This window comes from Somniosus microcephalus, chromosome 15 (assembly GCF_052327205.1).
Source record: "Somniosus microcephalus isolate GS21.2 chromosome 15, FLI_Smic_1.0, whole genome shotgun sequence".
NCBI lineage: Eukaryota > Metazoa > Chordata > Chondrichthyes > Squaliformes > Somniosidae > Somniosus > Somniosus microcephalus.
The window spans coordinates 44919386-44945658 of record NC_141001.1 but is presented as its reverse complement, the minus strand read 5'-3'; the positions used below and the strand labels follow the sequence as shown (position 1 = coordinate 44945658).

Sequence of the window (26273 nt, the reverse complement as noted above, 5' to 3'; positions counted from 1 at the left end):
AGAGATGAGTTAGATATGTCATATGAAGAATGGGTACAGATACCATTATGCACATGATGACCATTCAGTGACTGCTGATATCAGACCCCATATGAGTGACTGATGTATGCCATTTTGCTGTATGATATGTAATTCTGTCACCAGGTTGCTGAGATGTCCCCATCTCTCCGTCTCCCACCTCCAGCTGCTTGCCGACTCCAGAAACTTCCAAGGCAACCTCCTCTGCTGATGTTAGGGTCGCCAAGGATGGCGTTCCACCTTTTGTTCTCTCCCCCTCTTTCTTATTGTGGGCTCTCTTTTCCTGCAAGGAAAGAAAGAAGAGAAGGTTGAGTGAGAGGGATGGAATGGGTGGGTTACATCTTTAGAGGGAGACTATGATAGCGGATGCACTAAGGATGATTTTTCAGAATTCATTAGACTCGGGAACAGTGCCGATGGATTGGAGGGTAGCTAACGTTACCCCACTATTCAAAAAGGGGGGTAGGGAAAAAGCAGGTAATTACAGACCTGTAAGCCTTACATCAGTTGTGGGCAAAATGCTGGAGTCCATCATTAAGGATGAAATAGCGGAGCACTTAGCAAATGGGGACAGGATAGGACAGAGTCAACATGGATTTACAAAGGGTAAATCGTGCTTGACTAATCTATTGGAATTTTTTGAGGGAGTAACTGGTAGAATAGATGGGGGAGAGCCAGTAGGTGTGGTGTACCTGGACTTCCAAAAGGCCTTCGATAAGGTCCCACATAAAAGATTAGCATGGAAAATTGAGGCTCATGGGATAAAGGGGAAAGTTTTGGCGTGGATAGGGAACTGGCTGTCAGATAGAAAACAGAGAGTTGGAATAAACGGCTCATTTTCTGAATGGCAGGCAGTAACAAGTGGGGTACCACAGGGATCTGTCCTGGGCCCCCAGCTGTTCACAATTTACATTAATGACCTGGATCAGGGAGTCGGATGCAGCATTTCCAAATTTGCAGACGACACTAAACTAGGAGGTGGGGTGGGCTCAGAGGAAGAGACCAGGAAGCTCCAGAGCGATTTGGACAGACTGGGCGATTGGGCGGATAAATGGCAGATGCACTATAATGTGGACAAGTGCGAAGTTATCCACCTTGGGTGCAGGAACGGGAGGGCAAATTATTATTTAAATGGCAATAGATTGGGAGAGGGGGAAGTACAGAGAGACCTGGGTGTTCTTGTACACCAGTCACTGAAGGCGAGCATGCAGGTGCAACAGGCGGTCAAGAAGGCAAACGGTATGCTGGCCTTCATAGCAAAAGGGTTAGAATACAGGAACAGGGATACCTTGCTGCAGCTGTACAGGGCACTGGTGAGACCACACCTCGAGTACTGTGTACAGTTTTGGTCGCCTCATCTGAGGAAGGATGTTCTTGCCATGGAGGGGGTGCAGCGGCGATTCACCAGGCTGATACCAGGAATGGCGGGAATGACCTATGAGGAGAGACTATGTAGTTTAGGGATGTACACACTGGAGTTTAGAAGATTGAGAGGGGACCTCATAGAAGTGTATAAAATTCTGACAGGTCTAGACAGACTGGATGCAGAAGGAATGTTTCCCTTGGCGGGTGAGAACAGAACTAGAGGACATAATTTAAGGATAAGGGCTAAACCATTTAGGACAGAGATGAGGGGGAATTTCTTCACTCAGAGAGTGGTGAACCTGTGGAACTCATTGCCACAGAGGGCAGTGTACGCCAGCTCATTAAATATATTTAAGAGGGAATTAGATATATTTCTACGGGCAAAAGGGGTTAAGGGTTACGGAGAGAAGGCGGGGACGGGATACTGAATTAAAGGATCAGCCATGATCTCATTAAATGGCGGAGCAGGCACGAAGGGCCGAATGGCCTACTCCTGCTCCTATCTTCTATGTATCTATGTATCTATCTATGATGGAGTGGGGTGCCAAAGCCAAGTGGCCTCCTTGTGTGTTGTTAGTTGGTATGATTGGATTAGGATGAGGGTAAGTGTGAGGGGTGGTTAGTCAGATGGGGATGTGATGATGTAAATAGAGAGGAATGGGTGGACGTGCAAGGTAAGATGGTGTAAGGATGTGCAGGAGTAGGGTTGGGAAGGCAGAGTGATGGGGATGTGATGAGAGGCACAGCAGGATGAAGTTGAGTGTGGCTTTGTACTCACCTTTCCTGATCTAATGAGATGATTGAAACGTTACCGGCACTGCACCTAGGTCCTCCTGACCACAACCCTGCTGTTTATGTTATTTGGAGCCAGGCTCTTTTGATCTCCTGGGGAGGTCTCCTCCACCCATTAGAAGGGAAGAGGAGCTCCCTGCTTGCTCTTACTCCCTCCACAAGCACGTGGAGGGAATCATCGGAGAGCCTGGGTGCAGCCTTCTGTCTCAGTGCAGTCATATTTGGCACTCTTTGCAGCAGTCCAATTGTGTGGTGTGCTGTCTGCACACTCCTAGATGAACCTGCCAATGCAATGTGGCCATGGCTCCTTTAAATATCCTGGCTGAAAACGCGTCGTTGCTGACATCATCAGACTCGCACAATTTAATTGGGCTGGGAAACGCGCATGGCGGCCTTAGTAGGCCCCATTAATGAAAAGTCGCTCTGAGGAGCGGCATGGAATCAGGAATGGGGTCGTGATCTGCCATGGCGATCGCCCGCACTCGACCCGCCCAGGTACAGAAAATTCCAGCACTATTGACTCCTGCTGGAAGTTCACTTGTGAGGCTTTGCACTTTTCTACATCAAGTTTACACTGGAGCAATGTTCGATGCGTCTTTTGTATTTGATAGCAGTTTTTGTATTTTCCTGGGAACTAAATCACATAAGGGACGAGTTCATCAGAGGGCGTATACACATATGACCCCTTCCCCATTCTCCACGGTGATGGGTATATTTGGGAGAGTCTGTTTTTCCCTTTCTTTTTTCATGGTTTTATTTCTTTATGTGCAAAGGACATTCAGACTTTGGGCGCATGCATTCCACACAGCCCGTGCAATATAAGCAGAAATACAAGTGAGTTGCCTTGGGTTCAGCAGCCAGATGGCCAAAGAACATAAGAAATAGGAGCAGGAGTAGGCCATAAGGCCCCGCGAGCGTGCTCCGCCATTCAATAAAATCATGGCTGATCATTGACCTCAACTCCACTTTCCCGCCCGATCTCCATATCCCTTGATTCCCCTAGAGTCCAAAAGCTCATAGCTGCAAGTGGCCTGTAGACTGTCGTTTGTGGACCTCTAGCTTTATCAGTGCAGCCTTTGGAGCACCTGAAGTGGCAGTCTTCACTCCTGAAATGGTATCAATCCAGGTTGATTACCCTATTGCATTATCTATTCTACATGAAAGGTAATTAAATTCAAATGCTTAGGACTATTATTCCTGAAAGTAAATAATCTTGTTTAATGCAATCTTAGTTACAAGGAAGTTCACAACCAATGAATTACTTTTGAAGTGTATTCACTGTTATGTAAGCAAAAGTAGTAGCAAATTTGCACACAGCACAATCCCACAAATAACAAATGAGATAAGTAACCGGTTAATCTGTTTTGCTGGTGTTGATTGAGGGATAAATGTTGGCGAGGACACTGGGAGAATTCCCTGCTCTTTGTTCAGATGGGCTTAAAAGATCCCATAACACTAATCAGTCAGACAGGGCCTTGATTTAATGCTTCATCCAAAAGATGACAATACAGCACTCCCTCAGCACAGACGTGTCAGCCTAGATTAAAGGAGCACATTTACAAGATATCCCACTTTAATACTATCCTATTTGTTGCACAAGATAAATTGAAAGATAGGGTGAGCATATAACTCAGCTATAAATATGTTTTTCTAATCCCACTAGGAAGGAACAGTTAACACGTTGACGGCACCAGCGTCAATGCTGTTTCGCTCTCTGACTGCTACCCGGATGGATGGCCGTCTCCAAAATTCCACATCAATTGCTAATGTGAAAAAGTTACTTTGACTGAAGAAAGGTTTTTTCATTCTGATTCTGTATTATGAGTTCATTCTTATGCCATTTAATTATATTATTGTCTCACAATGTGCCTAAAAATGAACAATTGAGTAATAAAAAGTTTATATTCTTATTTATTATATAAACAAACATTTAGTTGTTTACAGAGACAAATTTTTGTTAATTTTATCTTCGTGTGGTGATACAGTGGAGTCAGTGTCTGTAAAAGTGGTTTATTTATTTGTTTGAAGCCTGTGTACTTATACTATATATAAGTCTTTCTAAATGCTTTATGTTAAGTAACTGCACTGCTCTCTACATGTGTTGCAAAAATGAAAAATAAAAACATTTTCACCTTTTAAACCTCTTTTTTACTTAGTGCATGAGAAACACCACCACCTGGAAGTTCCCCTCCAAGTCACACACCATCCTGACTTGGAAATATATCGCCGTTCCTTCATCGTCACTGGGTCAAAATCCTGGAACTCCCTCCCTAATAGCACTGTGGGAGTACCTTCACCACACCGACTGCAGTGGTTCAAAAAGGTGGCTCACCACCACCTTCGCAAGGGTAATTAGGGATGGGCAATAAATGCTGACCTTGCCAGCGACGCGCCCACATCCCAGGCATAAAATAAATAAGAAAGGTCTGCCTATATTAGGAGTGTTTAGATTATATTTTCCAAGGGTTTCCTGCTGCTTGAGTTCATACATACAACATGTAACAACTGACCTACATGGGCTAGAAGTACCAACTTATATTCCCAGTTTGTGCTGAGTTAGCTGGCGTGGCAACTGGGGGCTACAACTGACCTCAGAACCCTTGTGCTAGGGAAAGAAAAATCAGCCACAGCTCCTGCTCATTGGCCAGTAACCCCTGCTGGAAATTATGTGCCTGTGCTCATTGGATGAGAATAGGATCTAACTCAGCTGCAATGTCCTCTACAGTAAATTAGCCCTTGACATTAAGGCAGCATTCGATCAAATATGACACCAAGGAGCTCTAGCAAAGTTGAAGTCAGTTGGGGTCAAACGGAAACTCTCCAATGGCTGGAGTTGAAGCTGACACAAAGGAAGATGGTTGTGGTTGTCAGCGGCCAGTCATCACAGCCTCAGGACATCATTGTGGAAGTATCACACGGAAGTGCCCTCGGCCCAACCATCTTCAGATGCTTCTTTAATGTCCCTCTGTTATTAGGTTAGGAGTGGGGCGGTTTGCTGATGATTTTACAGTGTTCAGCTTCATTCACAACTCCTTTGATAATGAAGTAGCCCATTCCAACCTGCAACAGGACTTAGATAATATCCTGACTTAGGCTGACAAGTGGCAGGTAACATTCATGCCACATAAGTGCCTGGTAATGACCATCTCATACAAAAGAAAGCCCAGCCACCTCCCCATGACCTTCAATGGCATCACCATCACCAAGTCCCCAACTATCAACATCCTGGGAGTCACCATTGACCAGAGGATGCACTGGACCAGCCATATCAACATCATGGCTACAAGAACAGGACAGAGGCTGGGTACTCTGTGATGAGTGGCTCACATTCTCACCCCTCAGAGTTTTTAAACCTCTTCAAACCATGTCTGCTGTGGCTCAGTGGTAGCACTCTCACCTCTGAGTCAGAAGATTGTAGGTTCAAGTCCCACTTCAGGAACTTGAGCAAAAAATCTAGGCTGCTATTCCTGTGCCGTGCTGAAGGAGTATTGCCCTCTTGGAGATGCCGTCTTTCTAATGAGACATTAAACTGAGGCCCTGCCTGCTCTTTCAGCTAGACATAAAAGATCACATTCGAAGAGCAGAGGAGTTCTTCTGATGTCCTGGCCAATGTTTATCCCTCAATCAACATAAGTAAAAAACAAATCCTCTGGTCATTATCACATTGCTGTTTGTGGGACCTTGCTGTGTGCATAGTGGCTGCTGTATTTCCTACATTACAATAACTACACTTCAGAAAATTACTTCATTGCTGTAACAGTACTTTGGGACATCCTGAGGTCATAATAGGCACTATATAAATGTAACTGTTTCTTTGAAGGCTCAAATGAGGAGTGCATTGGAATACAAACCACTTGCTTGAATTGATGCAATCACAATAACACTCAAGAAGCTCCAGAACAAAGTTCATTTTTTTTGGTGCTGCTACCACTGGACTCAATATAAACGTTGAGCTTCATTGGAACAGGACGGAGAGGTCAGAATGGGAGTGGAGCAGAGAATTAAAGTGACAGGCGTATAAAGGTGTTGCTAATGGGAACCCGCATGGGTCCTGCCTTTTCATGGGATATGTGGAACATTCTTTGTTCCAGTCCTACTCAGATCCCCTCCTTCACCTCTTTTTCTGGTACATTGATGACTATCGGTGCCATTTCCTGCTCTCACCATGAACTAGAAAATTTCATTCACTTTGGTTCCAATTTCCACCCTTCCCTCACCTTCACATGGTTCATCTCCGACTCTTCCCTTCCTCGACTTCTCTGTCTCCATCTCTGGGGATAGGCTATTGACAATCACTATAAGCCCACTGACTCCCACAGCTACCTGGACTACACTTCCTCCCACCCCGCTTTCTGTAAGGACTCTATTGCATTCTCCCAGTCTCTCCGTCTCCGCCGCATCTGCTCAGACGATGCCACCTTCCATACCAGTGCTTCCAACGTGTCTTCCTTTTTCCTCAACCGAAGATTCCCCTCTACCGTGGTTGACACAGCCCTTGACCGTGTCCGTTCTATTTCCCGCACTTTTGCTCTCACCCCTTCCCCTCCCTCCCCGAACCACAATAGGGTTCCCCTTGTCCTCACCTTTCACTCCACCAACCTCCACATTCAACTGATCATCCTCCACCATTTTCCGCCACCTCCAGCGTGATCCCACCACCAAACACATCTTCCCCTCACCTCCTCCTTCAGCAATCCGAAGGGACCGCTCCCTCCACGACACCTTAGTCCATTCCTCTATCGCCTCCAACACCCCTTCCCCTTCGCCCGGCACCTTCCCACAGGAGATGCAACACCTGCCCTTTCACCTCCTCCCTTCCCACTGTCCAGGGCCCCAAACATTCCTTCCAGGTGAAACAGCGATTTACTTGTGCTTCTTGCAATTTAGTGTATTCGCTGCTCACAATGCGGTCTCCTCTATATTGGGGAGACCAAACACAGATTGGGTGACCGCTTTGCAGAACACCTCCGTTCAGTCCGTAAGGTTGACCCTGAGCTTCCGGTCGCCTGTCACTTTAATTCCCCGCTCCACTCCCACTCTGACCTCACCGTCCTCGGCCTCTTGCACTGTTCCAATGAAGCTCAACGTAAGCTCAAGGAACAGCACCTCATCTTTCGATTAGGCACTCTACAGCCTTCTGATCTCAACATAGAGTTCAACAATTTCAGACCATAATCTCTGCCCCTATCTTTTTTTCACATGGCAGCTGTTGATGATTCTGCCATTCCCATTTACACCTCATCTTGACTCATCTTTTGTTTCTTAACTTGACCCATTACCATCTCCTTTTGCCTTGCACCATCATCCCTTTTGTCTCTTAATCTCTCCTCCCTTCCATCCTATCACCCTTTTGTTCTTTCCTCTCCTCCCCCCTATCCCTGCCCCTACACTTGCTTAAAAACCTTTTACATCTACAACTTTTTCTAGTTCTGACAAAGGGTCATTGACCTGAAACTGTGGGCTCGATTTTGCCAGGCCCGAGGAGGCGGAATTGGAGGCGTGCGAGTTGTTAAAATCGCCAAAAATGGCGGGCGGGCCCGATCCTGTCTCCATCCCGCCTCCAAGCAATTTTCTCAAATGCGTGTTTTCTGACCCCCTTTCTATCCCGCCTCCAAGAGGCGGGATAGGCCCTTAAGAACCACTTAATAGCCTCTATTATCCCATTTTGAGAGGCCTTTCTGATTTTTAGACATTCCCCCCATCCTACACGCCTCCTCTGGAACACGCCAGGTAATGCTGGCGGCCTCACAAGTGGATTGCTTACGAACAGCTGCAGCTCCACCATTACAAAGGAGTTTTCACCGATGATCATTTGCAGGTGGCAGAACTTTATTATTTCAGGTCTGGGGGAACTTTTAGCAGGCATACTCGGTGTTGTGGAAGTTTGGAGCCTGACACCCATCTCCAGTTTGACCTCCTGGGAAACCCCTCTCCCCACCTTGACTAAGCGCTTCCTCAACTGAGGCATATATCAAAAGCATGGCGACCATTTAATTTCTTTTCTCCTGGACATCAGATTCGGACGCACAGCAGCAGCAGAACCATGAGCAACAGCAGCACCAACAGCAGGAACATCAACAGGAGCGCCAAGCTGCTAGTCACCCACCTGAAGATGCACAGACCAGAAGGCGTCAGCGCGCGACAACATTGCTGCCCGGAATGCAAGGGACGCACTCATCCTGGCCAGATTTGCATAGCCTGCACAATCAAACACTTTAATCTCGCTCCTTCTTACCAGAGCATCGACAATGGAGAAGAACCTGCGGAACCCTATCACTCTGACCACCATTCTGATAATCGCAAGGCACCCTAAGCCCTCAATGTGAAAGTCCCATTTACGAAATGACACAGGCCACAACTTCAACAGTTTGCCATCAAAACACTTTATAATACAATCACAATGATGGCTGGTCCAAAAACAAAACAACACGGCACCCAAGTGACTACCCTTGTGCTTTATCTTCCTCTTACGCGTGCTCCTATGTTGTGCTTCCCCTGTGGCTTCAGCAGATGTGGAGGCCCCTTGCTCACTCTCTTGCTGCTCCTGTCTTGACGCCTTTGACGGGCGTCCTTTGGGGTGGCGAACCTGCGCGGGCTCACTAACAGTCTGCTGCTCCTGCGGCTGTGCAGGGGCTGAGACACCCATCTCAGTTGGGTGAGGACTCTGGTGGGGCTCTGACCGAGGGCTTTGCTGTGGCATGGTCGTGTGAGCGCTTGGAGAGAAGCCCCCACTTCCTTGTTCTCTGCCACCAACATCCCTCTCATGGGTCAGCCCCACTTCAAAGCTAGCAAGTGGCTGGACAGCACCTTGCTGCACTGCAGGGGGGCCATGAGGACCCGTTTCTGCACTGGAAGTCCTACTCCAGAGGACTTGCATGAAGGTCTGGTTTGTTGGCTCAATAGCTGACTATCGCTCCTCAAGAGATGTCATTCTATTCTGAACAGTGACCATGTTTTCCATACCCTGGCGACTAAGCTCCTCCATGGACATAGCCATCCTCTCCTCTACCGTAGCCATCCTCTCTACGGTAGCCAGCCTTACCATGGAGCTAGCCATCCTTTCCACGTAAGTTGCCATCATTTCCGTGGTGATGCGTTCATGCGCCAACGCCTCCACAAAGGCTCTGCTCATGTTCGCGATGGACTCCTCCATTCGCTCCACACTCGCAGCAACCCTGGAGACAAAACCTGCCAGAGACTCCTGCACCTGTTCCTGGAGTTCCAGCACTGCTCTTCCTCTGGATGGACCCGTAGGCACAGGGTCGACATGCAGTGGAGCCTAGCTGGCAGAGTCCTGCGCCCTCCTATGAGGACTCTCCACTGCTGTCCCTGTCTCCACCATCTGCTGATGCTCACTTGTGAGCTGTGATACACCAGGTGACAACAGTAATCTATCTCGTGAATGTCCCACCGAGGTGTGAGTGTCTGCGCTGGTGCTGGGTGCGGTGAATTCTGCTGATGCTGCGCCCTCAGAGGTTGCAGCTTCCTCTGAGGCGTCTGGAGGCTCAGGCTATTCCTCCTGGACAGTGGGGACGGGGGCTTTCGATGGTTCTGTGGGGGAGTAAAAGGAAAGAGTTGGAGATGTGAGGCCAAGGTTACATGAACATTGAATATTGCAGATGATCATAAGTCAATCTGTTAGAGCATCAGAATCATTATCAGTGACTCATGCTATGTCAATGAGAGAGATTCCAAACTATTCTGTCACCAGCTTGCTGTGATGCGCCCGTCTGTCCGTCCCCCAATTGGGTATCCTCCTCGATCCCAGCAATTTCCAGGGCCGCCCACACTGACAAAATCCAGCCCGTTAACTCTGTTTCTCTCTCTACAGATGCTGCCTGATCTGCTGAGTATTTCCAGCATTTTTTGTTTTTATTTCAATATATACCCCCTCTACCAGCAGCGCACTGTGAATGTAGTACGTACGATCTACAGGATGCACTGCAGTAGCTCACCTAGGTTACATCAAGAACACCTCCTTCCCTTGTGACCGCTACCTCCAAGAAGAAGAACAGCAATATTATGAGAACATCATCATCTCCAAGTCACAATGTCACATGCCAATTCTGACTTGGGCATACATCATCATTCCTTCATTGTTGCTGGGTCAGAATCCTGGAATTCCCTACCTGGCTGGGTCAGAATCCTGGAATTCCCTGCCTAACACCACTGTTGGAGCAACATTACCAAGAGAACTGCAGTGTTTCAAGGAGAAGGGCCACCAGCACATTGTCAGGGTAACTAGGAACGAGCAATAAACGTAGCCTTATCCACATCCCAATAACAAATAAAAAATATAAAAAAAGTAATTAGAGAATACTGGGAAAGATTTAAACAAATGGGGAAAACCAACTTTACAAAATTTTGCAGTCATAGGGCAGGATTTTCATTGGGATTGGAGGCGTGTGGGGGGTTAAAATCCCGAAATTGGGAGGGCATCAACCCATCCCGCCCCCAACCCACCTCCATGCCAGTTTCAAAGGAGGCGGGTACCGGACCCGTACGGGGAGCCGCCTCCCCGAGGCAGGAAGGGGATTAGTGCCAATTAACTGCCTGTTAACAGGCAGTTTTTAGCCTACTCCCTATTTTCGTTGGTGAAATGTGGGATTCCCGACAGCTCCAAACCACGCCAAGTTAGCAAGGCGGGCCGTCGGGATGAAGGGCTTGGAGGGGTCGAGATGTCCGGTGTTCAGGTGAGTGATGCGTGCATGAGTGCAGAGGTAAGTGTGTTTGGTGTGTTTAAAGAAGTTCTACTAACCTTTGCTTACCTTTACAGCCTTCCTTCCTTCGGGTCTCAGGAGTCCCTCATCTCACCAGCACAGAAAGCAGAATGGCTGCCAGCTGTCAAAAGTTCCAGCATTCAGCTTTCTGTTCCAGGGAGATCTCTAAATCATCCTGAGAGGAAGGAATTAACCTGGAGTGCAGATTGTCAGTGTTTGACAGCTTCAAACAGCTGTCAAACACTGATATTTCATCTATCAAAAGGTCTTGACAGATGAAATATCAATCTGTGACGTCACCTGTTGCCGGGTGGCCCTTAATTGGCCTGCTGAGCCCACTGGGCGGGCTCAACAAGGTCAATCAAGTCAAAATCATGTGGGTTGGCTAGAACTCGATGGAGACGGGACTACAACCCCAAAAGTTGTAGTCCCGCCTCCTACATGAAAATCCAGCCCATAGAGTCATAACGGCACAGAAGGAGGCCATTCGGCCCATTGAGTCCGTGTCAGCTCTCTCTAGAGCAATCCAGACAGTACCATTCCCCGCTCTATCCCTGTAGCCCTGCAAGTTTATTTCCCTCAAGTGTCTATCCAGTCTCCCCTTGAAAACATTGAGTGTCTCCACTTCCACCACTTCCGTCAGCAACGAATTCCAGGTCATCACCACTTGCTGTGTAAAAAAGTTTTTCCTCACATCCCCCCTGTATCTCTTGCCCAAAACCTTAAATCTGTGTCCCCTAGTCCTTGTACCATCAACTAGTGGGAGCAGCCTTTCCCCGTCTAGCCTATCCAAACCCGTCATAATCTTGTACACCTCTATCAAATCACCCCTCAACCTCCTTTGCTCTAATGAAAACAAATCCAGCTTCTCCAACCTGTGCTTGTAGCTAAGATCCCCCATCCCCGGAACCATTCTGGTAAATCTCCTCTGCACTCTCTCAAGGGCCTTCACATCCTTCCTAAAGTGTGGTGACCAGAACTGGACGCAATACTCCAGTTGTGGCCTAAACAGTGCTTTATAAAGGTTCAGCATAATTTCTCTACACCTCTATTTATGAAGCCCAAGATCCCATATGCTTTGTTAACCACTCTCTCAATATGTCCTGCCACCTTCAGGGACCTATGCACATTAACTCCCAGGTCCCTCTGCCCCTGCACACTCTTTAAAACTGTGCCATTAAGTGTAATATTGCCTCTCCCTGTTCCTTCTGCCAAAATGCATCACCTCACACTTTTCTGTATTAAATTCTGTCTGCCACTTGTCTGCCCATTCTGCTAGCCTTTCTATGTCCTGTTGCAGTCGATTGGTATCATCCTCACTGTTTGCCACACCCCCAAGTTTGGTGTCATCCGCAAATTTAGAAATTCTACTTTGTATTCCAATATCCAGGTCATTTATATATATCAAAAAAAGCAGTGGCCCCAGCACTGACCCTTGGGGAACACCACTGTCTACCATCCTCCAGTCTGAAAAACAGCCATTTACCACAACTCGCTGTTTTCTGTCCTTAAGCCAATTCCTTATTCAAGCTGCCACTGACCCATCTGTTCCATGAGCGTCAATTTTGTTAACCAGCCTTCTATGTGGTACTTTGTCAAACACCTTCCGAAAATCCATGTAGACAACATCCATTGCATTCCCTTCATCAATCCTCTCTGTTACTTCATCAAAAAATTTAATTAGATTAGTCAAACACGATCTTCCTTTTACAAACCCGTGTTGGCTCTCCTTAATTAGTGTAAACCTCTCCAAATGCCTGTTAATTTTTTCCTTGATTATTGTTTCTAAAACTTTATCCACCACTGATGTTAAACTGTAGTTATTAGGATTGTCCTTACACCCCTTCTTGAACAATGGTGTCACCTTTGCCACTTTCCAATCCTCAGGCACCTTACATAGAAACATAGAAGATAGGAGCAGGAATAGGCCATTCGGCCCCTCGAGCCTGCTCCGCCATTCAATGAGATCATGGCTGATGATCCAAATTTAGTACCCTGTCCCTGCCTTCTCCCCATATCCCTTGATCCCTTTAGCCTTAAGAAATATATCTAACTCCTTCTTGAATATATTTAATGAATTGGCCTCAATCTAGGGAAGATTGGAAAATTATGGCAAGCCCTTCCACTATCTCCTCCCCCAATTCCCTTAGCGACCTGGGATGCAAGCCATCTGGACCAGGCGACTTGTCCACTCTAAGCATACCCAGCCTTTCTAGTACATCCTGTCTATCAATTTTCACCCCTTCCATTGCTTCTACCTTTTCCACTTCTACCGATATTTTATCAGCATCCACCTCCTTAGTAAACACCGATACAAAAGTACTCATTGAGTATTTTAGCCTTGCCTTGTGCCTCTAAGCATATATCACCTTCTTTGTCTCTAATAGGCCCCACCCCGCCTCTTACTACCCGCTTACTGTTTACATGCTGATAGAAGATTTTTGGGTTCTCTTTTATGTTAACCGCCATTCTACTCTCATATTCTCTCTTTGCCAATCTTATTTTCATCTTCACTTACCCTCTCGCCTTAGTGTATTTGGTCTGGATCTCCCTTGAAGAATTCACCTGACATGCATCATACACCCTCTTTTTTTGTTCCATCATCTTCTCTATCTCCCTCGTCATCCAAGAAGCCCATCCCATTGAAGTTAGCCCTATTCCAGTTTAGAAGTTCCACTCTAGATTGTTCCTTGCTCCTTTCCATTGATAATCTAAATCTTATGATACGATGATCACTTGTGCCCAAGTGTTCTCCCACAGACACTTGGTCGACCTGGCCCACCTCATTCCCCAGCACCAGATCCAGCAATGCCTCCTTCCTAGTTGGGCCAAGAACATATGTGGCTGTATATTCCGATCCTCACGGGTGTGTATGCACTGAAAACCGGCATTTTCAATCTGTCAAGAATGCTCTTGACAGATCGGACGCCTGCCCTAGAGAAGGGCCTCTGCGGGCGGATAGTTCTGCTTTCTGGAGAACCTCCGCCCGCAGAAAACCCTTAGAAATCTTACGCCTGGTAAAAGATTTGAAAAAAAGTTTTTTAAAAACTCATTTACAGTATCAGTTAAAAATACTTTTAAAAAAAAGGTAAGTTTATTTTTAGCCTTGTAAAAAACTTTAATTAATTTTTCAAAAAATTTAATTTTTGTTTAAAATATTTAATTTATTGTAATTTCAAAATGTGGTGTTTTTTTTAATTTTATTTAATGTTTTAGTGTTTTGGGGATGATCTCCATTCATATATTTGACAGGTCTGTCGGTCAAATGTACGAAGGGAGATTCCCTTCTTTGATTGGCTCCCCATGGCCCACGTGATCCCAGGGATGCTTGCGAACCGCACGGGCCTCTGGGATACGTGGGACCTGCACATTTTGAGTTGGAGAGGCCCAGGAGTGGAAGTGTCCGGACCTCAGGAGCACTCAGGTAAGTGCATAGATTTTTTCCAGATCGGAAGCCTCTGCACGCCGGAAGCCTCCAATCAGAAAATACGGCCCATTGGTCAAGGAAATTCTCCTGAACACATTTCAGAAATTCCTCCCCCTCCTTTCCCTTTACCCTAGCATTATCCCAATCGATATTTGGGTAATTAAAGTCCCTCAGTATCACCACTCTATAGCTCTTGCATATCTCTGTGATTTCCCTGCAGATTTGCTCCTCTACCTCCCTCTCACTATTTGGAGGCCTATAGACTACCCCCAATAGTGTGATCATATCCTTTTTGCTCCTCAACTCTAACCAAATGGATTCTGTCCTTGTCCCCTCAAGAACATCCTCCCTTTCCAACACTACAATGTCTTCCTTAATCAGCACTGCCACCCCACCTCCCTTTTTTCCTTCCCTATCTTTTCTGAACACCTTGTACCCTTGAATATTAAGTGCCCAGTCCTCACCGTTTTAAGCCACGTTTCCGTTATTGCCACATCATCATATTGCCACACGGCTAATTGTGCTTGTAACTCACCAACCTTATTCACCACATTTTGTGCGTTTACGTACATGCATTCCAAACCCATTTTTGAATTTTTCGTAGTCTTTCTTAGTCTGCTCCTCTCTAATATGGTACTTCTTCCGCCTCTAATACTATCTTCTCTAGTACTATCCAACACACTCACTCTTTTATGCACCTTATTCCTCTTTTCTACTCCGATATGCTGGTGACCAACCCCCTGCCAAGTTAGTTTAAACCTTCCCTAATAGCACTAACAAACCTCCCTGTAAGAATATTGGTCCTGGCTCTGTTGAGGTGTAACCCATTCGGTTTGTACAGGCTCCACCTTCCCCAGAAACGGTCCCAGTGCCTCAGGAATTTAAAGCCCTCCCTCCTGCACCATCTCTCCAGCCACACATTCATCTGTTCTATCCTCCTATTCCTGTACTCACTAGCACGTGGCACTGGGAGTAATCCGGAGATTACTACCTTTGAGGTCCTGCTTTTTAATCTCTCTCCTAGCTCCCTAAACTCTGCCTGCAGGACCTCATCCCTCTTTCTGCCTATGTCGTTGGTACCGATATGGACAACAACCTCTGGCTGTTCACCCTCCCCCCTCAGAGTGTCCTGCAGCTGCTCAGTGACATCCTTGACCCCGGCACCAGGGAGGCAACATACCATCCTGGAGTCACGTCTGCGGCTGCAGAAACGCCCGTCTGCTCCCCTATCGAATCCCCTACAACTATTGTTCTTCCACTCTTTTTCCTCCCCCCTGTACAGCTGAGCCACCCGTGGTGCTGTGGCCTTGACTCTGGCTGCACTCCCCAGAGGAACCATCGCCGTCGCCAGTACTTAGAACAGAATACTGGTTGGAGAGTGCGATGCACTCCGGGGACTCCTGCACTACCTGCCTGGTCCTCCTCTTTTGTCTGGTAGTCACCCATTCCCTCTCTGCCTGCACACTCTTAAGCTGCGGGGTGACCACCTCTAGAAACGTGCTATCCATGTAGCTCTCAGCCTCGCAGATGCACCGCAGTGACTCCAGCTGCCGCTCAAGCTCTGAAACCCGGAGCTCGAGTTGCTGTAGCTGGTGACACTTCCCGCACATGTGGTTGTCCAGGTTATGCGAAGCATCCAGGACTTCCCACATGGCACAGGATGTGCACTCCACAGTACTGAGCTGCCCTGCCATGCCTCTATTTAATAGACTAAGAACTAACCCAGCAGAAATAAACTTAAAACTTAATAAAAAACATTCCCCAGCTACTCACCAACCAGCTCTTTCCCTCTATTTAATAGGCTATTAACTAATTTCGCAGAAATAAACTTATAAAAGTACACTCACCAGCTACTCACCAATCAGCTCCTTCCCTTGTGCCAATGTCACTTTTTTACTCTGACGTCACTTTTTCAAAAACTGCCTCTGTTGAGTTGCTGCTGCTCCTTTGAACTGCTCCGCTTTCACTGTGCTCCCTCCAGGTCCGCTCCTCTCAGTCACAGGCCATGATTTGATTAATTAAGTTTCTCCAATCTTTTACTGGTAGCTGTTACTTTCTTCCCATTTCTTCCCATTTTAGATGTATTTTTTTTTAAAACTTTACAACTAGTGTTTTAATTGCCGTTTGCTTTTACCAAATGGTATGTGGCCTACATTTCCACTTGTGATTTCAGCCAATCAGGTACAGCTTTTACACAGGCTTTGCACATCACAGGAGTAATATCTGAAGTACAATGTACTCAATATACCATTTGTATGTATATTAGTTCATCTCTCCGTGGCGTTGCATATGGGAAGTGAAGACTAAGTGAAGTCTTCAAGTGAAGCTGGGTTACAGGGCACAGGATAATTAGCCAGCAAGCACAGATATAATTCAGTCCGCATTTTAAAGTCATAGGCCTAGAAATTGGAGGTGTTCGTGCTGGCCGTTAAGGCCCATTTTGGTAAACAAAATGGGGGCCGCCTCATTTCCACCCGCTGCGGCGGCCATTTTCAACTGGGCCCCAGCACAAGCTGGGGATATGTAGATTATGCAGGTCGTGACATCAGTGAGTGTGCATTGCTCACCTGATGCCTGATCTGCCATTTTTGCATTCGCTGCTCCACTTACCAGCCTGTGTTAATTATGACCAGCTGACCAAGCGTTCACAAGCAGGAAGGAGCCTCCAGCAGCAATCTTTAAAGGGATCATCAGCAACAACTTACAGCTGATTTGCTTTTTAAGTTTGATTGGCTCTGTGTAACTTTCTGCAACTCTAAACTTGTTTCAACTTCCTAAGGTGACAAGGAGTGTTGGTGCAAGTGGAGAGCGCCTTCATTCTTATTTAAAGACTTCTGCTCACAACACTTGCGCACAGTCATAGAGGCTCTACTGGCCATCCCCCTCGCGCTCGAGTATCTTCGGGAGAGGGAGCGGAGGCAGCGAAGAGGAGAAGATTCGCACTGAGGGAGGAGGAGGAGGGCCAGGAGGGCTCTCAGCAGAAGGCCTTACCCACTTAGGGTCTTGTGGTAAACCACTGTTTGTATTCCACTGTGTACATGCCTGGACATGCCTCGGCTGACTCCTCCCACAAGTCCTAGTATAAAGGTGACTGCTCCCCAGCCCTTTGTATTTCTGGACCGGTCGACCACTCGAGGCAGACCTTCATTCTTTTGTTAATAAAAGCCTTTAGTTACTCTCTTAACTCTCAGTCTTTTATGAGTAATTGATAGCGCATCAATTTTATTAACAAAATTTTTATAATGGAGAAGATCCTCACACCAGCATGCCTGGACTTAGATCATCGGGAGGCGGACTCATCCACCAAGTTTACTCACTGGCTTAAGAGTTTCGAAAAATTCCTGACCGCCTCCGCAGCAATCAAATCGGACGAGGACAAACTGGATGTCCTGACCTCCAAAGTGAACCACCGAGTGTACTCGGTCATCCAAGACGCGACCTCGTACGCGGACGCTATCAAGCTCCTCAAGGACCAGTACACGCGCCCAGTGAACGAAGTGTACGCCAGGCACCTTCTGGGGAGTCGTAAACAACAACCTGGGGAATCGACCGTGGAATACCTTCAGGCACTGTCTGTGCTTGGCCGGGCCTGTGGTTGTAAGGATGTAAAGGCCGCCGTGTACACAGAGGAACTTATCCGGGACGCTTTTGTAGCGGGCCACAGATCCAATTACACCCGACAGTGACTGTTGGAGCAGAGTGACCTCGACCTCAACAAGGCCTCTGAACTCGCACTATCATTGGATGCAGCCTACCGGGGCATGGATGCCTACTCCTCTGCACCGTGGACGCCGCGGGGAATGACAGCCTGGGACACGGTAGGACCACCTCATAGCGCCGTGCCACCCCAGCCACACCCCAGCAACGGCCCAACTACCGCAGCAGTGTCCCAAGGCCAGACAGCAGTGTCCCAAGGCCAGAAATGCTACTTGTGTGGCCAGGCAAAACACCCCAGAGCGCGCTGCCCGGCGAAAAACGCGATCTGCTCGGGCTGCGGGAAGAAGGGACACTACGCTAACGTCTGCAGAGCCAAAGCCACCCCGAACCCCAGCAGCGCCGCGTGTGGGCCATGCTGGCCGCCATCTTGGGCCTCCCCGGCCATGTGCGAACCACTGGTACAGCAGCCATTTTGGACGCCTCCAGCCACATGGGGATCATGGACGCCGCCATCTTGGACGACAGCCGGAACGCAGCAGGCCCCCAACACCGCCTCATCTGATACCCGCAGTGACACACCGACCCCTATGCTGGCATCCGTTACACTGGACCAAGCGAGACCGCACCAGCTGGCCAGTTCCACAATGGACATTAAGGTAAATGGCCACGATACAATCTGCCTTTTTGACTCTGGGAGCACGGCGAGCTTCATCCACCCCGACACGGTGCGGCGTTGCTCTCTCCCAGTCCTGCCTGCGCACCAACGGATTTCTATGGCCTCCGAGTCCCAGTCGGCGGACATCGGCGGCTACTGCGTAGTGACACTCGTAGTAGACGGGACCGTGTACGATCATTTTAAACTTCTGGTCCTGCCCGACCTCTGCGCTGCCGTCCTGCTGGGGTTAGATTTTCAGTGCCACCTTAAAAGTGTTACGATGGCGTACGGTGGACCCCTACCCCCACTCACAGTCCGCAGCCAGCAGCTCCCAAATTGCCCGCCGCGCACCAGGTGCAACCTCTCCACACTCAGAGTCACCCCCCCCCCCACTGTTTGCTAACCTCACCCCCGACTGTAAGCCCATCGCCACAAAGAGCAGGCGATACAGTGCCGGGGACAGGGTTTTCATTAAAACCGAAGTGGAGCGGCTCCTGAAGGAAGGGATTATTGAGGGCAGCACCAGCCCCTGGCGAGCCCAGGTTGTGGTCGTTAAGACCGGCGAGAAGCAGCGCCTGGTCATCGACTCCAGCCAGACAATAAATCGCTACACCCTGCTGGACGCCTACCCACTCCCCCGCATAGCTGATATGGTCAACCAGATCGCGCAGTACCGCGTCTTCTCGACCATTGACCTGAAATCAGCGTACCACCAGCTCCCTATCTGCCCTGAGGACCGCCAGTATGCTGCCTTTGAGGCAAACGGCCGCCTCTACCACTTCCTTAGGGTTCCCTTTGGCGTCACCAACGGGGTCTCCGTCTTCCAAAGGGAGATGGACCGGATGGTAGATCAAAATGCGTTGCAGGCCACTTTCCCATATCTGGACAATGTGACCATCTGCGGCCGTGACTTGCAGGACCATGACGCAAACCTCGAAAAATTCCTCCGCACCGCCCAACTCCTGAACCTGACATATAACAAGGAGAAGTGCATATTCCGCACAAACCGCCTCGCCATCCTTGGCTGTGTTGTGGAACACGGAGTCATCGGCCCCGACCCCGACCGGATGCGTCCCCTTATGGAACTCCCACTGCCCCACTGCCTCAAGGCCCTGAAGAGGTGCCTAGGGTTTTTCTCCTATTATGCCCAGTGGGTCCCCTACTATGCGGACAAGGCCCATCCGCTGATCAAGTTCACCTCTTTTCCCTTGACGGCAGAGGCCCGCTTAGCCTTCCACCGTATCAAGGAAGACATTGCCAAAGCCACCATGCACGCAGTGGATGAATCCATCCCCTTCCAGGTGGAAAGCGACGCGTCCGACTTTGCCCTGGCCGCTACCCTCAATCAGGCGGGGAGACCCGTGGCCTTCTTTTCACGAACCCTCCAAGGCCCGGAGACCAGACACTCCGCTGTTGAGAAGGAGGCCCAGGCGATTGTGGAGGCTGTGCGTCATTGGAGGCACTACCTGGCCGGAAAACGATTTACCCTGCTCACTGACCAACGTTCAGTTGCTTTCATGTTTAACAACAAGCAGAGGGGCAAAATCAAAAATGACAAGATCTTGAGGTGGAGAATCGAACTTTCCACCTACAATTACGAGATCTTGTACCGGCCCGGGAAGCTCAATGAACCCCCGGATGCGCTATCGCGTGGCACCTGCGCCAGCGCGCAGATCGATAGACTGCGGGCCCTCCACAATGACCTCTGCCACCCGGGGGTCACCAGGTTCTTCCACTTCATCAAGGCCCGCAACCTGCCTTACTCTATTGAGGAGGTCAGGACCATGACCAGGAACTGCCAAGTCTGCGCTGAGTGCAAACCGCACTTTTATAGACCAGACAGGGCCCACCTGATAAAAGCCACTCACCCCTTCGAGCGCCTGAGCGTTGATTTTAAAGGGCCTCTCCCCTCCTCCGACCGCAATGTGTACTTCCTCAATATTATTGATGAGTACTCCCGTTTCCCGTTCGCCATCCCCTGCCCGGACATCACCAGTGCCACGGTCATTAAATGTCTGAACGACCTCTTCACCCTGTTCGGTTTCCCCAGCTATATCCATAGCGACCGGGGCTCATCGTTTATGAGCGACGAACCCCGTCAGTACCTGCTAACTAGGGGTATTGCCACAAGCAGGACCACCAGTTACAACCCCCGGGGGAACGGACAGGTGGAAAGAGAAAATGCGACAGTTTGGAAGGCCGCCCTGCTAGCCTTAAAGTCTAGGGGCCTTCCAACCTCCCGCTGGCAGGATGTGCTCCCCGATGCGCTCCACTCTATTCGGTCACTGCTCTGCACTGCCACTAACGCCACCCCTCATGAGAAAATGTTTGTCTTCCCAAGGAAGTCCACATCGGGGACATCGCTACCGCCATGGCTGACGTCCCCAGGGCTGGTCCTACTGAGAAGGCACGTGAGGACCCATAAAACGGACCCCCTGGTCGAGAGGGTCGACCTCCTCCACGCCAACCCCCAGTATGCTTACATTGCATACCCGGACGGGCGGGAGGACACAGTCTCCATAAGAGACCTTGCACCCTCGGGGGCCGCAGTAACCCACTACTCACTACCACCCCCCCCCCACGATCCGATATCCAGCCCCAGCAGACGGCAGGCCTGGGCCCCGCGACCCGCTCGACATCTACGAGGACGACACGCCTGTGCCACAGCCCACGCAGGACTCGACGCCGGAAGCTCCACTACCCCTGCCGTCGCCACGCCGATCACAGCGGCAGACAAGACCTCCGGAGAGACTCCAATACACTAACTTTTAATACACTTCACCCCGCCGGACTCAATTTTAAACAAGGGGTGAATGTGGTAAACCACTGTTTGTATTCCACTGTGTACATGCCTGGACATGCCTCGGCTGACTCCTCCCACAAGTCCTAGTATAAAGGTGACTGCTCCCCAGCCCTTTGTATTTCTGGACCGGTCGACCACTCGAGGCAGACCTTCATTCTTTTGTTAATAAAAGCCTTTAGTTACTCTCTTAACTCTCAGTCTTTTATGAGTAATTGATAGCGCATCAGGTCTTCAGAGCACACTTCTTTTATCTCATTTAAGCCAGGAGCAGTGTATTAGGAGGCTCTGTTTCACCAAGGAGGTGGTCTCAGAACTCTGCCACCTCCTGCAACCAGACCTGCAGCCTGAGAGTAGAGTGAACACAGCTCTCCCAGTGGCACTCAAGGTCACCGTGGCCCTCAATTTCTTCATCAGCGGATCCTTCCAGTCTGCTGCAGGAGACATAGTTAACATCTCCCACTTCGCCATCCATCACTGCATCGGGAGGTCACAGAGGCTGTCTACACCGGGAGAAGGGACTACGTTGCCTTCTCTCTGAACAGAGAGAAGCAGGAGGAGCGCGCATGTGGCTTTTCCAGGATAGCGGGCTTCCCCATGGTGCGGGGCACCATCGATTGCACCCACGTGGCTTTACGGGTGCTGTATACCATTCCTGAGATCTTCTGTAACCGCAAAGGCTACCACTCACTTAATGTGCAGTTGTTGTGTGACCACGCCCAGCATATCCTGATGATCAATGCCCACTCTCCCGGCAGCAGTCATGATGCCTTCATCCTGCGTCAGTCCGGTGTGCCAGAAATCTTTCAGCCACCACGTCAAACCCGAGGGTGGCTGTTCAGAGACAAGAGCTATCCGCTCTGCACCTGGATCATGACTCCCCTCCACGACCCCACTACTCCTGCCCAGCACTCATGCCACCAGGAACATCATTGAGCAGACCATCAGGCCACTGAAGCATCGGTTCCGCTGCCTTGACCGCTCAGGAGCTGTCCTCCAGTACTCGCGGGCGTCTCATTTCCTCATGGTCTGCTGCATGCTCCACAACTTGGTCATCATGAGGGCACAGCCCTTGTCAGCAGGGATTGCGGAACCACCTCAGGAGGAGGACGAGGCAGAGGAGGAGGGAGTGGATGAGGGAGAGGAGGAGGAGGAATAGGAATAGGAGCAGGAGGACGAGGAGTAAGAGAGGAGGCAGGCAGCCAATTCCCCTTCTGGACGGGCTGTCCGTGAATGACTCATCAGACTCCGATTCCAATGAATGAAACCCCAGGTCCCCGTTGCTCACCACATCCCCATCATACCATCCCTCTGCCACAGAACATCACAGCGTCCTCCTGGGCACAAAATTAAAATGAGAGTCACCCCCCACAAAATTAATAAATTTATAAGTATTCAATTACCAGTACAATATCAACTAATCACCCTTGTGCAATCCCTTAGTGCCTGTCATTCATGTGCCCTTTCCTACTCCAGTGCTCCTATGTAGTGCTCCCCCAGTGGCTGCAGCATGGCTGGTGGAAGTCTGCTGAGTTTCCGTGGGAGAGACTACAGATGGCCTTGCAGGACGACCTCGATCAGCTCTGGACCTGCAAGGCCCGGCTGTAGAATGCACCATCTCGGCATGGGCAGCAGCAGTCTGGGCTGGCTGGCTGGCTGACAGGCAGCGACAAGGGCAATGGCGAAGTGGCAGTGGTGGGAGTAGGAATGCTGTCATCCTGAAAGAGGACAGCAGGTTCTAGCTCCACAGACCCACTGTCACTCCCCCGGAGTGATGCCTCAGCATTCCTAGGCTGACCTGCTGCAACACTCTGCAAGCCCCTTTCGAGATTAATAAACTCAGCCACAATAGCAGCAGTCTGAGCTTCCATTGAAGCAGTGAGACGTTGGGTTGCTTCCGCATGTGCTGCAAGGGAAGCTTCGACATCACCCATCACACACAGCATCATGGCTAGGTCCACAAGATCTCTCCTGGAGGTGTCCATCATTTCCAGCCTGGAAATCATGGGCTCCAAGCTCTGTGCAAAGCCCTGTCCATGCTCCTTGACACTGACAAGGGCTCTCTGGCAGGCTTGCCATTGCACCTAGGATTTCCATGTGCATGCCCCATTGAGGTCATCATCTGAGTCATGTGCAGCAGAACTTGTGCGCAAACTCACCCTCTGGGGAGCTGGCCCCTGAGCTACCCTTTCCCTCTGGCTTTGCTGCAGCCCACTTGTGCCCAGTCCCTAATCCTGTGCAAATCCTGCATCTATACTACCCTCTACATTCTGCGGAGTGCCAGTTTCTGAGCTGGTGTCTGTGAGTGTCAGATGCAGTGATGGTGTGTCTTCTTCATCTCCACTCTCCTCCATGACTTCGAGGACAGGCTGGACTGTTGGCAGTTCTTGGTTATCTGAAAGCAGAAATGCAGGAGAGTCGGGTTGTGATGAGGGGAGGGGTGGGGAAGCAAGATATCCATGCATACACCATCAGCAGCTTGTAAGTAAGAGATTGTGGGATGAGTGGGGAAGTGGGATGTGAGAAGAAGGATGAGGAATGACCATACCGTTATTGTCCCCAAGGGCTTCAGCTTCACTCGTTGCCACTGCCTCGGTGACTTCCCCTCCAATGATGTCGAGCACCGTCTCCTCCAGTTGGCTCAAGGTGTCTAAAGCGGTTTGGCTGCCTCCCGTCTGCTGCTGCTCATGGTGGTTGTAAGTCACCTTGGCCTGCAAGAGAAAGGGAAGTGTGTCAGCGAGTGTAGTGCAATGATGTGCCTGCCATAGTTGAATAGCTGTCAGTGTGTGCAAGGCGTGAGATGTGGGTGTGAGTGTTGCAGCAGTGGTAAGGTTGTGAAGGTGAAGTGAAGCCATGATTGTGAGGTATGAGTGGTAAAAGGAAGAGATTGCTGGTAGGTGATCGATGGGGGGGGGGGGGTGCATTGAGCAGTGTGTGAGGTTTGTGGTGTAGATGGTGGGATATGGCATTTGCTGAAGCCTTCACTGACCTTGACCAGCCGTGTGAGGTCATTAAACTTCTTTCGGCACTGTATCCAGGTCCACGGTACGACACTGTTGGCTGTGACATAGGTAGCTATCTCTTGCCAGAGCCTTCAGCATGTGTGCTTTGATGGCTTCCTGCCACCCTGCAGGAACAGGACACCCCGCCTTCTCTCCACTACCAATGCCTCGAGAGCTGCAACTGAGAAACTTCTGGCTCATTCTCTATATTGCTGCTGAGCCATGTCTTCAAACTCCAATGACAATGAGATGCTGCATCAAAGCACCTCCCCTTTAAGTAGTACAGAGAGCCTAGGCCAAACATTACAGGCTGTTAGACTGCACCTGATATTGGCCCCCCTGTTGAGCGCTCAGCCAACCAGCAGTGGGTTTAGCGCTGAGATCAGCACGCCAATCATGTAAAGGAGCAGGCAGCACAAATTTTGTGTGCTGCCTGCACCACTTTGAACGGGCGCAGCCAAATAGACACTGCCTGTTTTTGGGCCATACATTCTGTTCTTATTTTTATATTTCCTTCATAAATTGCTATGTCCATATTATAATGAGTTGTCACGCTGCAATAACGCCCTCCTGTCAGCTGCAGCGCTTGCACTAGAGGAACAGTATAACTGCAATCTGACAAGTTTATGTAGGCAGTTTCTATTGTAAATGTGGACATAAGAATTTATAATGGAAAAAGTTGACTGGAAATCTACATAGATGTAAGATTTTTAACATACTGTATTACTAGTAAATCTCCTGTGATGTCGCTGATGGTAACAATAGGGGCAGGCCCATTGATTTACAGTGACTGTTTAAGTCAAATTCCATGTTTTTGCACGTATTCTGGTCTTTACTGGTGCTTTGGAGATTGAATATCACATTCTGTGGGAACTATAATATTCCTTTATCCGTGTATTTAAATTTTATCCATTACCATGTTTAAAGCTGAAAATATCCAGTAAAATAGTGTGCAAGATATACCCATTGGAAATTTAATATTGGGAAGAATGGGGTTTAAGCTGTGCTTGGGGACAGTTCTGGGGTTTGGCGGACCTGGGGTGGGGGGTCCTAGAGTTCGATGCTGGAGCTTGGCAGCATGGGGAGAGGAGCCTTTGATTTGGCATCACATTTGGAATGTGACCCTGAGATTTGCTGTAATTGGGGGTAGAATGGGATGTTTAGCTCCTTGATGGATTCCTGGTATCTGTCAGCAGTGAGGATGGGGCAGGGAATGGCCTACATAATTAGAGGGGTGGGTAACAAAGTCTAGGGTTACCAACCCTTCTGGATTGCCTGGGAGTCTCCTGGAAGGTGGCATGAATCTCCCAGGCGCTGCTGCAGAGCCGGGAGCAGCAACAGGGTGAGTGGGAGCGGCACAGAGAGAGCTGCAGCCAGTAAAGGGGTGGGTAAAACCTGGGGACTTTACTGTGGGTAAACAGTGAAAGGCTGTTTCCACTGGTGGTCGAATGGGGAACAAGGGGAGGGAGACTGATGCTTCATACTGGAGAACCAAGAAAAAAAGAATGAGGAAAAGAGACACCTTGAACACTTTCCTGAGCGCAGGTGGATCAGTGAGTGATGAGGTGCTGCGGCAGAGAATACTTCACCAATAAACCCTTCTTCCAATATTCCAAGTTCTGATGAAAAGTCTTCACCCAAAACATCACCTTATATTGTTTCTCTATCCAGATGTTAACGGACTTTCTTTGCATTTTCTGTTTTTATTTCTTAATTCATTGGTACAGAGGCCAATGCGGAACAAAAACTATTAACTGGCTCAGCCCATAAATCTCATCATCATGTTCAACCAACAACATCAAATTTTGCGCTTTGTTACTATAAACCAGCCGCCGCC

The 26273-nt window shown here is 49.1% G+C and overlaps 1 protein-coding gene across 1 annotated transcript in view; it reads left to right on the top strand.

Annotated features, from left to right (window-relative positions):
* Positions 1 to 26273, top strand: part of LOC147106682 (sperm-specific sodium:proton exchanger-like) — a 504645-nt gene that overhangs the window by 446370 nt on the left and 32002 nt on the right. The window contains exon 27 of the mRNA XM_086008503.1: positions 3839 to 3955. Within this exon, the coding sequence (XP_085864629.1) occupies positions 3839 to 3955 (117 nt within the window). The remainder of the gene's footprint in view (positions 1 to 3838; positions 3956 to 26273) is intronic.